Source organism: Colossoma macropomum, unplaced genomic scaffold (genome assembly GCF_904425465.1).
Source record: "Colossoma macropomum unplaced genomic scaffold, Colossoma_macropomum, whole genome shotgun sequence".
In the NCBI taxonomy this organism is placed as follows: domain Eukaryota; kingdom Metazoa; phylum Chordata; class Actinopteri; order Characiformes; family Serrasalmidae; genus Colossoma; species Colossoma macropomum.
Window position 1 is genome coordinate 28,874,158 of NW_023494804.1, and position 12,590 is coordinate 28,886,747.

At 40.5% G+C, this 12,590-nt stretch overlaps 1 protein-coding gene across 1 annotated transcript in view; it reads left to right on the forward strand.

The window, feature by feature from the left end:
* mtus2a (microtubule associated tumor suppressor candidate 2a) overlaps window positions 1–12,590 on the forward strand; it is a 115,832-nt gene that overhangs the window by 83,853 nt on the left and 19,389 nt on the right. The window contains exon 5 of the mRNA XM_036595775.1: window positions 7,270–7,428. Coding sequence (XP_036451668.1) covers window positions 7,270–7,428 — 159 coding nt within the window. The remainder of the gene's footprint in view (window positions 1–7,269; window positions 7,429–12,590) is intronic.

Here is a 12,590-nt window from a genome sequence, read left to right on the forward strand (position 1 = left end):
GACTGTATACAATTAAAACAGGCTGTATTATTAGTTATCAGAATTGTTAGCCCCTTAAAATCAGTATCGATATCAAATGATAAAGGATAAAATTTAAGTATCGATCGAGTCCTAGTCCTGAGGGCTTGGTGCTCTCCTGCTGACATGTGGCAGTACGGCTGACATGGAGCAGGTTTGCTTTGCATAATGTTTACTGCCAGGCATCCTCCCCTAATTCCGAGGCGGCGCTGCGGCCTGATGTTTGGTGCTTAATAATGCATGGCAGCCTGTTTCTCATGGTGGCACTTGTGTGGTGTGTTTGCCAGGCCAGAACACCTGCTGTGGTAGAAAAGCACTGAACCTCTTCTTTCCATTCCTGTTTATGGCTCCCACAGGCTGCATATGTCTGTTCTGTTTATATCTCTTTCTAAAGAGGACGGTTTCTTTAATCCTTCTTAAGGTCTTATCTTTTCCCCACTTTCTGCATCAGATATGCTTTATTTATCCATCTAATCCCCGTCATCCTCTCTTTTTCTTTCTGTCTTCATTCCTTCTCTTGCTTTCTTGTTCTTACCTCCGTCTTTGTCTCACAGTCTCTTTGTTTCTTGCTCTCTCTCTCATTCTTTCTCTCTCTATTTCTCTCCCTTCCCCTCCTCCTCCTCATAGATGATTTATCCCTCTCGCCCTTTTCTTGCCTGGCCCTCGCTCGCCCCTTCCTCCAATCTCACATTTCCTGCTCTAATCATGGGCACTTACTCAATGATAAACGGCTCTGCCTCTCTCTCTCTCTCACCCCTCTCTCTTTCTCTCTCTCTTTCTTTCTCTCACCCTCTCACCCCCTCTTCTTTTTTCCTTTGTCTCTCTCTCTTTCTCCATCTATTACTCTCTCTCTCTCTCTCACCTCTCTCTTCTTTTCCCCCCTCGTTCTCTTTCTCTCTCTCTCTCTCTCTCTTTCTTTCTCTCTCACCCTCTCACCCACTCTTTTTTCCTTTGTCTCTCTCTCTTTCTGCCTCTTCATTTCCTGTCTCTCTTTCTCAATCTGTCTCACTCTATCTTTTCCGCTCCCTTTTACTCTTTCTTTCGCTCCTTCACTTCCTCCTCATGCTTTTCCCTTTCTCCTCACCCCCCCTCCCCCTTTCTCCTTTATTCCTTCTGTCTGACACACCTCTCCTCTATTTCCTCACTCTCTCTCCCTCTCTCTTTTTCTGTCTGCCTCTCTCTCTTCCTCTTCTGTCCCTCCTTCTTCCTCTATCTCTCTTTCTCTCTTTCTCTTTGCCTTCTTCCCCTTATATCTCCCCCTCCCCTCCCTTTCTCTCTGTCTCTCTCACTCCCTCTTCTTTTTCCTGTCTCTCTTTCTCAATATCTCTCACTCTATCTTTTCCACTCTCTTTTACTCTCTCCCTTTCGCTCCCTCACCTTTTCCTCATGTTTTTCCCCTTTCTCCCTCTAAAACTCTCTCTCCATTTCTTTTTCCATCTCTCTCTTTCACTCTTTCTATCACTCACTCTCTCCCCCATTTCTCTCTCTTTACTTCTGTCTGACACCCCTCACCTCTATTTCCTCACTCTCTCCCTCTTTCTTTTTCTGTCTGTCTCTCTCTTCCTCTTCTGTTCCTTCTTCTTCTATCTATCTCTCTTTCTCTTTGCCTTCTCCCCCATCTCCCCCTCTCCTCCCCTCCCCTCCTTCACTCTCTTTCCCCATCTTTCTTTCTTTCTTTCTCTCTCTCTCTCTCTCTCTCTCTCTCTGCTCTCTGCTCTCTGCTCTCTCTCTCTGCTCTCTGCTCTCTCCTCTGAGACTCTTTGTTTGCTTTTGTCCTGTCACTGTACACACTCTGCAGGTGCTGCTACCTGAGAGAGACAAAGAGAAAGTGCTGATGGTTAGAAATGCTATTAAGAAACACATTTTTCTCTCCTATGCAAACTCTGCTTTATTAGATTAAGCCTTTTACCTGTGAGGAAAAACAGATTGTGAGCACACAGTTACAGTCTGTGGTGAATTATAAATCTTTCTGTTCTGAGTCAGAAACAGAATACTTTTGTATATTTATTTTATTGTTCATTTGTCTTCATTACGATGAAGATGTCAGTGTTGCTCTGCATTCAGTAAGAGTACCCTGAGCTTTGCTTAAAGTCTTCAAAAGCAAAAGACTGGCTGCTACTGCAGGACTGTTATGCTGTTTGTGTGTGTGTGTGTGTGTGTGTGTGTGTGTGTGTGTGTGTGTGTGTGTGTGTGTGTGTGTCACATTAATTAAGGATTGATTCTTGTCTTCTGGGGAGATTTAGAAAAAGGTTCTTTGTGATTCTTTTTTCCATGTGTGTCAACATTCATTAAGCCACTGGCCAGTAATTCACTGCAGAGCTCAGCATACATCTACACATTATTCATCATAGGCAGTATATGGTTCTGAACTATTATGACGAGAAATTTATCAGCTTTCTCATAGAAGTACATTCTGCATGAGCAGCATGTTTCAGTGTGGTGTTTGTCAGATTCTAATACTGATGCATGAAGATTGGGGAGGCTGTCAAACACAAAGTCTTAGAGGGGGACTGAATCATACACAGACACACATGCAGACGCTGCATACAGACTTTAAAGATTCCTCATGTGCCCTTCAACCGGATGGAAGTTGAAATTGGACTGCAATTTCAGCTCTGTTGCCATGGGCAGCACAGCTGGGGGTGTAGTCCAAGTGACTACTCAGGACCCCTAGGCAGAGGGGCCTTCATGAGGTCTGTACTCAAAAGTTTGCTTTGGTGTACAGTTTCAAATGTATAAGGAATATTTCTTTTATTTTACCAGTATAGAATTATCGGTGTAACGCAACAGTAATGATTTGTGTTGACGAAATAAAGCGAAACAACGAAAAACATAGTTAACTGTAATGATCATCATCTGCTTTGGATTTCAGGTCATTCTGCAAAAACTGCAGCATCTGTTCTTTTTGGGAGACGGTGAAAGAATGAACAGAAACATCGGTGGATTTTTTCTGATCTGAAGCAGCTTGATTTTCTCCTCTCTCTCAAAGATGAAAGCTTTATGCTGTTGATCTGATGCTCATAGTTTTGGCAGTCCACCAGGTCTTGTACTGTTGTTAGGAGTCCCATTTTCCTTTATATGTCCCATCTTTAAGCTCCATTTTTTTCACTCATTTTACTTTGACTTTCCTCTTTATTATGCAAGGGGATTATCTCATATCTAATCTCAAAAAAATTCTCCTGAAAATGAATTACTCATTCTTGATGGCTGTTTTGACTGGAAAGTAACTAAATGAATGTTTGCCAGGTTTGTAAAACATTCTGCAAGTGTACAGTACCAATATTTAACATCATCTCATATACATCATAGGTGGCATGGTGGTGCAGTGGGTGGCGCTGTCGCCTCACAGCCTGGGTTTGGTTCCTGGCCGGGTGGCCAGGGTCCCTTCTGTGTGGAGTTTGTGGATATTCTCCCCTTTTTGTAGGGGCTTTCTCTGGGTGCTCCACAGTCCAAACACACTAGGTGTGAATGTATATGTCTGTCTGTCTGGCCTGCAATGGACTGGCGACTGTCCAGGGTATTTTGTGCCTTGTGCCCAATGACGGCTGGGATAGGCTCCAGCTACCCAAAAGGCTAAGCGGCTTAGAAAGTATGTGAGATATACATAATCTGGAGAATATTGTGCTGTTGAATTTTGTCAACACTATCCATCACATGTAATTAGTGTCATAGCTAAACTAATACTGGGAAAATAAATATGTTTAAACTGCACCTTCAGTACATTTGACTGTAACTAATTATGCTGACGCCTACTGGTAGAAAATCATGCACACATTTAAAGCAAATTTCTGAAAGAGTACAGTAAGGCTACTTGCTTTTTCATATGAAGTTCATGCATTTATTTTTGAACATTTTTCAAGAGATGAGGCAGGGGTCTACAGAGATGGCAGGGGTCTACAGAGATGACATTTGCACAGCTCCTGGAAATTTGTGGAAAACCCCTGCTGCTGTGATGTTTGAGGCTCCATAGAGAATTTAGTTATACTTGGTCCTCACTGTGGCAATGATGTAGTCAGCGCTGCAGTACATTTGGATGATTATGGAAAAGCCTGGGAACGGTTAAAGTGGCACTAGGTCTCTGAGCTGCTAACCCAGTTCCACACAATGCTCGCTCCAGGAGGTCTTCCTTGCATTAACTGGCTCTTATGGAAGCTTTTCGTCAGTCTACCAATGAGGAGTCAGTTTAGGCTTTTCCCAGCAAATCGGGAGTGTGCTTCATTCGTTCTGCACCTTATCCACGTCCCACTGTGATCTGGAGTGCTCTCGCACACCCTGCTGTGCTGGATCTGCGTCTTTGAGTCAACCAAAACTTTGTACAACTTCTCCATCTTCTGAGCTCTGTCTCCATGTCTGGAGCAGTCTGAACAAAAAGAGCACCTGATTTTAGCATAGATTTGAATTTACACAATCTTCCCTCTAGCCCAATTGTGGTTGATCAGCCAAGTTTGGTGTGCAAAGCTTCATTCTTTTGCACTGGAGCTACAAGACTAATGTAGCTAATGGAAGCTTATGCAATTTGTATCATGCAGCCTGTATAGCTAAGTCATCACACACTTTCCTTAAAACAAGTTGTTAATAGACTTCAAATAGACTTCTTTATTATGTTTCTGACCCTGCATGCTGAAGTCTATAAAATGGACTAAAGTACTTTACTTAGCTCAGGGGTGTCCAAAGTCCGGCCCCAGGGCCAAGTGCGGCCCACGGACAGATTTTAATTGGCCCCCGGCTTCTGTTTTACAGCATATTATAAGTGGCCCGCCAGGCAGTACGTTGCAGTTTTCCCTCTCACCTGATGGTGGCAGCTGACCAGACCTGCATTTAGTGAATGACATTTAGTCAAGATTACAGACATAAAGCTCAAACTAAACACTGAAAACTGCTGATCTTGGCAAGATGGAAAACATGAGCAAATTCAGTAGTTCAGTAAATATTAACCCTTTAAGTAATTTATAGATTTTTATTTAGTTTATCTCAAATTATATTTTCAACAAGTAAACACTTGAATAGGAACACGATTAATACATTAGACCAGTTGTATTGTTACTCTTAAATAATAAAATTTTTGTTATAAGCGATTCTCAATTTCCAACTGTTCTGAATGAACAATTCAACAATAAAAGAAGCCTCATGCATCTTTTCTGCAGCGATAGGAAACATGTTAGCACACAGAAAGCTCAGATTGTATATTTTGAAAACTTCATATTTTTAACCATTTGTGATTGATATGTCGGCCCTCAGGTATTTTAACACAGTACAGTCTGGCCCTCTTTGAAAAAAATTCAGACACCCCTGACTTAGCTAAACAGAAGTAGCATCTTGGATATTGCCCATATTTTTGGCAATTTTTATGGATGGCAGTATGCCGTATCAGAAACCACATCAGCAGGGCTGACATTACTTAACCGTTCAGCTTGGTCTGAGGCTTATATGTGATGATTTAGGCATGCAGTTTGTGCAGTGCTAAGCTTCCATTACTTCTAAGCTACATTAGTTCCAATTCAAAGCTCCGTCTGCTTTTGTCTCTCACTTACAGCTGTAGAGTTGCTGTAGACACCCTGACCACCAAAAGCTGGTCATTGTGATTCACACTGTCACCTTTGCCCTGCTTTAAACAATGCTACCATGAAAGGCAAGACTTAGTTTGAAACCTTCCTTTCTAATGAATTAAAGGAGGAGACAAGTGAAGCAAAATCACTTGTAGTGTAAAAGATCTGCAAGATCTGCTACAGAGGTGTGAACTATACAACTGATGGAGGTTTTTGAGTTGTGTTTATGGATCGCTCACTAAAAGCAGGGAAGAGGGTCAAGGTTAGGAGGAAACAAGGTTAGAGTGACCTGTAGGTGATTAATGTGTGTCTGGTACAGGGATCAGAAAGAAGGAAAGATTGAAAATGTTATGGTCATTTATTTAATCTAGCTCTGTTTGAAGACTGCTACTGACACATACATACACACACACACACACAGAGGAAGGCAGGACACACCCTTGACAGGTCACTGACTGCTACTGACATAAAATTTAAACATTAAACATTACCAAATGTAAGTGGTCTTAACTATGAGCGGATTTAGTGATTCTGGGCCGCTAGTCAAAAGACAGGTATGGGGCCCCCTGGATGCACATTTTAAATTAGTTTGGTGCAGCCCTTTACACTGCAAACAATAAGATATTGGCAAGTGAATCTTGCCAATATATCTAATTTTTCTCATTTTAAGATGTTGTAAGAATATTATAGGTTATTTAATTTATTTCTAGACTTTTCTAGACTGAGTTATTTTATTAAATGAAATTATCTCACTATATTGCCAGATCATTTTTCTTGTTTTAATAAATAATGCTTGAAACATACGCACACACATCGCTTCTCCTTCTGGGTCGCGGGGGGAGCTGGAGCCTATCTCAGCAGTCTGAAACAAACATTATCTGTCAATATAGTGAGATAAATTGGTACATAATAGTGTAGAAGTAATAAGTAGTTCTTCCAAGAAGTAATACATGATGTAATCCTACTCCATTTTAAGAGAAGTACTTTGTAATTTGGATGGGAATACTTTTTTAATAATTACCCCAACACTGGAGCTATTTATACAAACAGTAACACTAGCTTTAGTTGCGGCCTTTAGTAAACTTTGGCAGTGTGATAACAAACTTTTTGCTTTCCTCCCACTTTTTGCGTTTCTCTGCTACATTTGCATAATTTTAATTAGATTTGCACTGTAACACCCCAAAAAATCACACAGAAGAACCTCCTCTCCATGATGAAGATTATCCCTTGATTGTCTTGTTCATAACAGTCTGTCTTCATGCAGTTGTCTCATCACATAACAACATGGAATATTCCATTATAACCATGACAGGGGCTGTGGCTTAATTAAAATAACTGAAAATAATCGCAGTCACAAATAACATCTATTTTTACAATGTATGTTTATTTTGGAATAGGTGAATTAACATCAGCATGTACAGTATATGTAATTTGTATTTTTATGAGGCTCTTGACTTGTGATGACCCTAGGCGGCCGTCTCCGTTTGCCTAGTGCATGGACCACCCCTTATCAATCCATCACTTTTCTTAGAAAACTTGAAGTCCGAAACAGCAATTTTAAAGGAGATGGAAAAATCTGAATGTAACATTGGTTAATGTAACTTTTGCGTGCCTTTCAAAATTACTGTTAACAAGAAATTGCAACAACTGCGACAATATGCTAATTCATGTTTTAACACTTGTTCGTGTGTTTGTTTACTGATAGGTCCTGGCAGTGTGAGTGATGACCCCCCTTTCCACAGGGTCATCACAGAGCCCTGTACAGATGGGCCCAGAGTGCCCTGCCGCAGCAGTCCACAGCCCCCAAGCACACCAGTCCCCACCCGCCGGCCGCTGCTGCCCCCACCACCAAGCTCCCCAGCAAGTAAGTATTGGGGAGGTGCATTCTGATTAATTTTGATAGTAATAGTAGATTAATAGTAGATTTTCTGTTAACCACAGGAATAGGGGGATTGGTGTATTTGTCCTTTGGGGTTCTGTATGTGCCCCTTTCTGCCAGAGTGTTTAGTAAAGAGCACTTAGTGGAGCATATCATCGGTGCCCCTGTGTTTCTTTGTTGAACAATGCTACAATATTTTATTATCAAAAAAAGCAGAGGGAAATCAGTAACTTTCTCACTGTTTCTGAACCTAGATAATCAGCTAGTTAGAGTAAAAGCCACACCAGACTGGATCGCGCTCTCTCAGCTTTCTCAGTCATGGCCTTAACAAGCTTACATTAAGGCAGAGGTCTGCACAGGACTGTTTGTTCAGTCCTGCTTCCGTCCATTCCCGCAAGATTTCATCCCGCCCCTGTCCCCGCCCGCTCCAGCAGAAAATTGGAGTCATTTGTCCCACTCCTGCCAGCAACTGTAACATTTTGTCCTGCTCCCACCCATGCAGTTCCATCAAGGCGAACTGAGATGCAATATCTGACACAGTCTATTCACAAATAAATTATTCTCTGCAGAAGGTCATCAGGCTCACCGTGAAGTAACTTCACCAAACGCCATTTATTCCCAGTAAACGCAAAGCAGAAATTAAACCACAGAACGGTTATTTTCAGCATGGTGTGAACGATACACTTCGAACACGTAATGTAATTTCAGTATTTAAATGCTGGAACCTGGAAGGGTTGACTGAGTATTTAAGTACCTGGGCACATCTCTTGGTATGTATACAGTAGGTCTTTATTATGGGCAAAATACTATCTTGTGATTATTATGTGCTTGTAATTAATATGGGAATGACTAATTAGAATGTGAATATCTTGACCAATTACTGATCCAGGTAAGTTAATCTGGGGGTGTTTTGATGAATCAAGTTCAATAAATTCATATAATTAAACTCATTATTTTGGTAAATTTTGGGTTTACTATTGTGTTTTCAATATACCACAGGGCATATTGCATATGTAAAAAATTAGATTGTTGTGTGAAAAAGACGATTCTTGTGCTCCAAAAATATGCAAAGTAAGTTGCTTCAGGTGTGTAAAGCAAAAACTCTGAATCAGAATGAAGTGAAAAAGTATTGCCTGCACGCTGCAAAAATATTAGACAAGTCTAGCAAAAAGTATTTTTATTCCGTTAAATAGAGTACAAAAATCCAGACACACACCAAGCAAATGTTTCATCCTCTTATCATCAGTGTTCATGAAGAAACTCTAACAACCTAGCCGTATTTGAAGACCCAAACCTGAATCAAAATGATGAAAAACAGGAGATGTATCATCCTGTCTACAGATTGCACTCCTATGTTCTGTCATTCTGGTCTGCAGAGCTCATCTAGTTTTAGCAACATACAGTAGAGAACATGACATAAACAGTGTATGGATTTGCATGTAATGAATTATGTAATCTTATGTTTTCAGAGCTTGAGAGTGTTTAAAAGATTTACAATTCCCAAACCCCAAAAGAAAAAGAGGCACAGTGACAAAGGAAATTCCCTTGAGCATTGGAGTTATACATATGGTACATATCTGCATGTACCAATTTGACTCTTCATTTTTTTTCCTCTAGAAAAGACACAGAAGGAAGGATCTATAAAAAGATCTGATAATTGACCGTTACTTTGTAGAAGGTGCCGGTGATTGTTAATATTATATTCTGTATTTTCTGACTAAAAGCAATAAATGTAGATTTATTCCTGTGGGGTTTCGCAATATGTAGCAATATAATTGAAATCCTAGTGTTTTGTCCCTTTCATGCAGTTGTACTACATACAGGATTGTTGTATGACGTATAATATGAGATAAAAACACACTAGTGAATTCCTAATGAGATGCTATTAAAGTCTGGCCTGCATTGTTTTGACTGTTTTATCTTGTTGGATCACAAGAATGCTTTGGTGCATCAAAACACTGACACAAACTGGAGCATATGAGATCAGCACATTATAGAAATGTGGTTATTTTTTAGAGGGATGATTTACATATTGCATCAGTCTGCAATATCAGTACTACAACAACCGGTATTGTGATAATCATTGACAAAAACAGTACAGCTCTAGTACACAAAAAAAAGCCCGACCACCTCTAGCCATGTGCATCAGTCTGTTAGTTTCCATGACAAGTAACAGGCGAAAAAAACTAAAATGAAACACAACCAGCCCAGCTTTTCATACCATGAGCAAACGTCCCCTCCAGGCAGACACTGGTTAGATCTATGATGAAATCAATATTGCTTGTCAGCATATTTGAAGGCAGACTGTCCACTGCTGCGTGGAGTCCTTTGTTGAAAGTGCAAACGCTGGCAACTTAATACATTGCCAAGATGTTTCCATGTTCTGAAGAGGTGAAGTAAAATTGGTTGCCTAGCAGGTGTTCAGACAGAAGCGTCTCAGACCCACAGGAGCTGTTCTTAGTGAGGTGAATCATCCATGTTGACTTCCAAAGAGAAGAGTGAGAAAAGACATGTCAGGCATGAATAATCAGAGTGACCCCAGTGACCTCTGCCACCACGGTGCCATCAATCTCCCACATGTCTCATGGCAGGGAAGAGAGTGCTATTTCAGGAATGAAAATTAGTCTAAATATTGCTGATGTTATAAACTATCTGTACTGGTTGAGCTCTTGAGTGGAACAACAGTCTTAAGCATTGGTCCTATCACTGGGGTAGTAAGTTCGATACCTGATAATGCTACTGCCATCCATGGGCGGGAGTCGAAGACAGCTTAACTGGCCTTGCTCTCTCTGGTTCGGCAGAGTGGTCTTTCATCTCTCCCATCTCTCAGCGTGATGCTAGGCAATGCTGGCGTCTGTTAGCTGATGTAACAGAATTGGCAGTTCTCTTCTACATGTTTAGCTGTCTAATGACGTTGTGTAAGCAGCAGTTTGAATCGATGTAATGGCACTTCATGTGTCTTGGAGGAAGCGCCTGCTAGCTCTCACCCTCCCTGCTTGGTAACATTATGTGATGGGGGACACTTAGCTAATGGTTAGGAATTTGCAGTGTCTAAATTGGGGAGAAAATTGGGTCAAAAATGCCCAGTCTGCACTGGTTAGTAATGTAAGCCCTACTTCTGCCTATTGTCAAAGAGTCTGCTTGATTTAATTGCTCAAAATGGCCAAAAATGGCCTACTTTGACTATAGGTTGCCTTTTCACTAACAAATGCAAACATGTAAGGATATCTTGCTTACTAGCTACGAAATGCTTCAAAGAAAAAGGCTCATGCTGTTACGGTGCTGGCAACTACTTGTAATTCCCATCAAACTGATAAACATTTCACAGAAATGCGTATGCACAGACGTGTGGGAAGCCAATGAGAATGGAACTGTCAAAATCTTGTGGTCAGCATACAATAAATATTAGGTACTCTGTGTATCTTTGTAGATATCAAGACTAAGTCTAATAATTAAGACAAACTTTTCTAGGTCTACACTGTGTGTCCTTGAAATTACCAGTAAGTTGTAGTAGGTTGACTCAGCTCCAAATTTTTAACATTCTATCTTAAAAATACACTAAATATATAAATGTGACTAGAGGAACTATTTACATACGAGTAACAAAAAAAACAAACAATAAAACACAACACATTTTTTAATGTGCCTCAAAAAAATTGGAAAAAATAGTCAGGATACATATCAGTAAAATCAACACAGCAGAGTCATAGCCTGGAGAAAAAACACTCTGGAAATATGCCAGTCATAATCATTTATTCTATTGCACATACTGTATATGTAAATGGACATGTGCTTTTAGCCTTTAATTCTTTAACTTGTCCCTTTGCATATTGTATACTTGCTTAAATTGGTGTTACTGCTGACACAGAAACATAAAAGTAAAATTATGCAAGCCTCAATTAAGCCAACAGTTAATGCAACAAAGCTAATTAAGACCTACAGCCCACTCAGCTCAGGGAATTACTTTACTTATTTGTCCTAGTAACTCCGCTTAAAGGAGACTTTTAACCCAATTAGGGTTTTTTTCATAGTTGTTTATGGAAAAAATCCAAACATTTTTATGTCAGTCATGTTACTGTTTTGATAGAAATTAAACCACAGAAGCGCATCGGAGTATTTAATTTTCTGCTGTTTGTTACTCTTTTCTCTTCTCTTCTTTCCTCTAATCTTCTCTCTTCTCTTCTCTTCTCTTCCCATTTTCCTTTTCTTTCCTCTACTCTACTCTCTCCTTCTCTTTTCTTCTCTTCTCTTCTCTTCTCTTCTCTTCTCTTCTTCCATTTCTCATCTGGAACTATTAAAATATTTAGTGTTGTGTCATGATCTGAAGACTGGCATGTATTGTTTTTAGTAAAATGATTTACATTTGTTGAGTTGTGTAAATGCCTTAATTCATCTTCACATCATGCACACGATACAACGTTCTCTGATTGGTTAAACTAGAGATGGCCAACTCTGCTCCAGAAGATCTGGCCACCCTGCATAGTTCATTTCCAACTCTAATCCAACACACCTGATCCACCTCATCTGCGCTCATTAAACTTCAAATAATAAGTTAACACAATGTAAAGCACAGATTATTGTTCTCTTACTGAACTTGCGTTCATGAGTTTAATTAACTAAAAATTCAAGGCAACCAGGTTACTTACTCTTCAAGTTAAAACATCAAATAATTTTTTACAGTGTAAGGCTGGGCAGCTCTGAGTTAGACCCTCATTTCCAACTTACAGACTTCTGTGATATCAACCAAATTAATGGACCAAGCAGTAGACAGCAGGAACGTAATCTCAGCCTCGATCCCCTGGTGTTATCAGGCCTGTGCCACTCTCACTGTTGAGCCCATTAATCTTTAAGCACTGCTCCCTGTGCCTGCATTAGCCGTGCAGGAGCTCCAGAGCTGGGGGCATATACTGCCAGGGCTGCTAACCCAGCAGGGAGCGTCGGGTTTGGGTTTGGATCTTTGCAGGAGCCCCTGGTGGTGGGTGATGGCAGTAATTACCATGAAACTTTTCAAAGAGCCCCATACACACAGTGAAAGCAGGGTGCCTAATGGTGAAGAGAAGTGTAGTGATGTTTTGCTTTTGCTTTTAAGAACAAACAGCTTTCAAACTTTCACCCTTCACAGGCTGTTGATATTCTGGCAAGTGAAA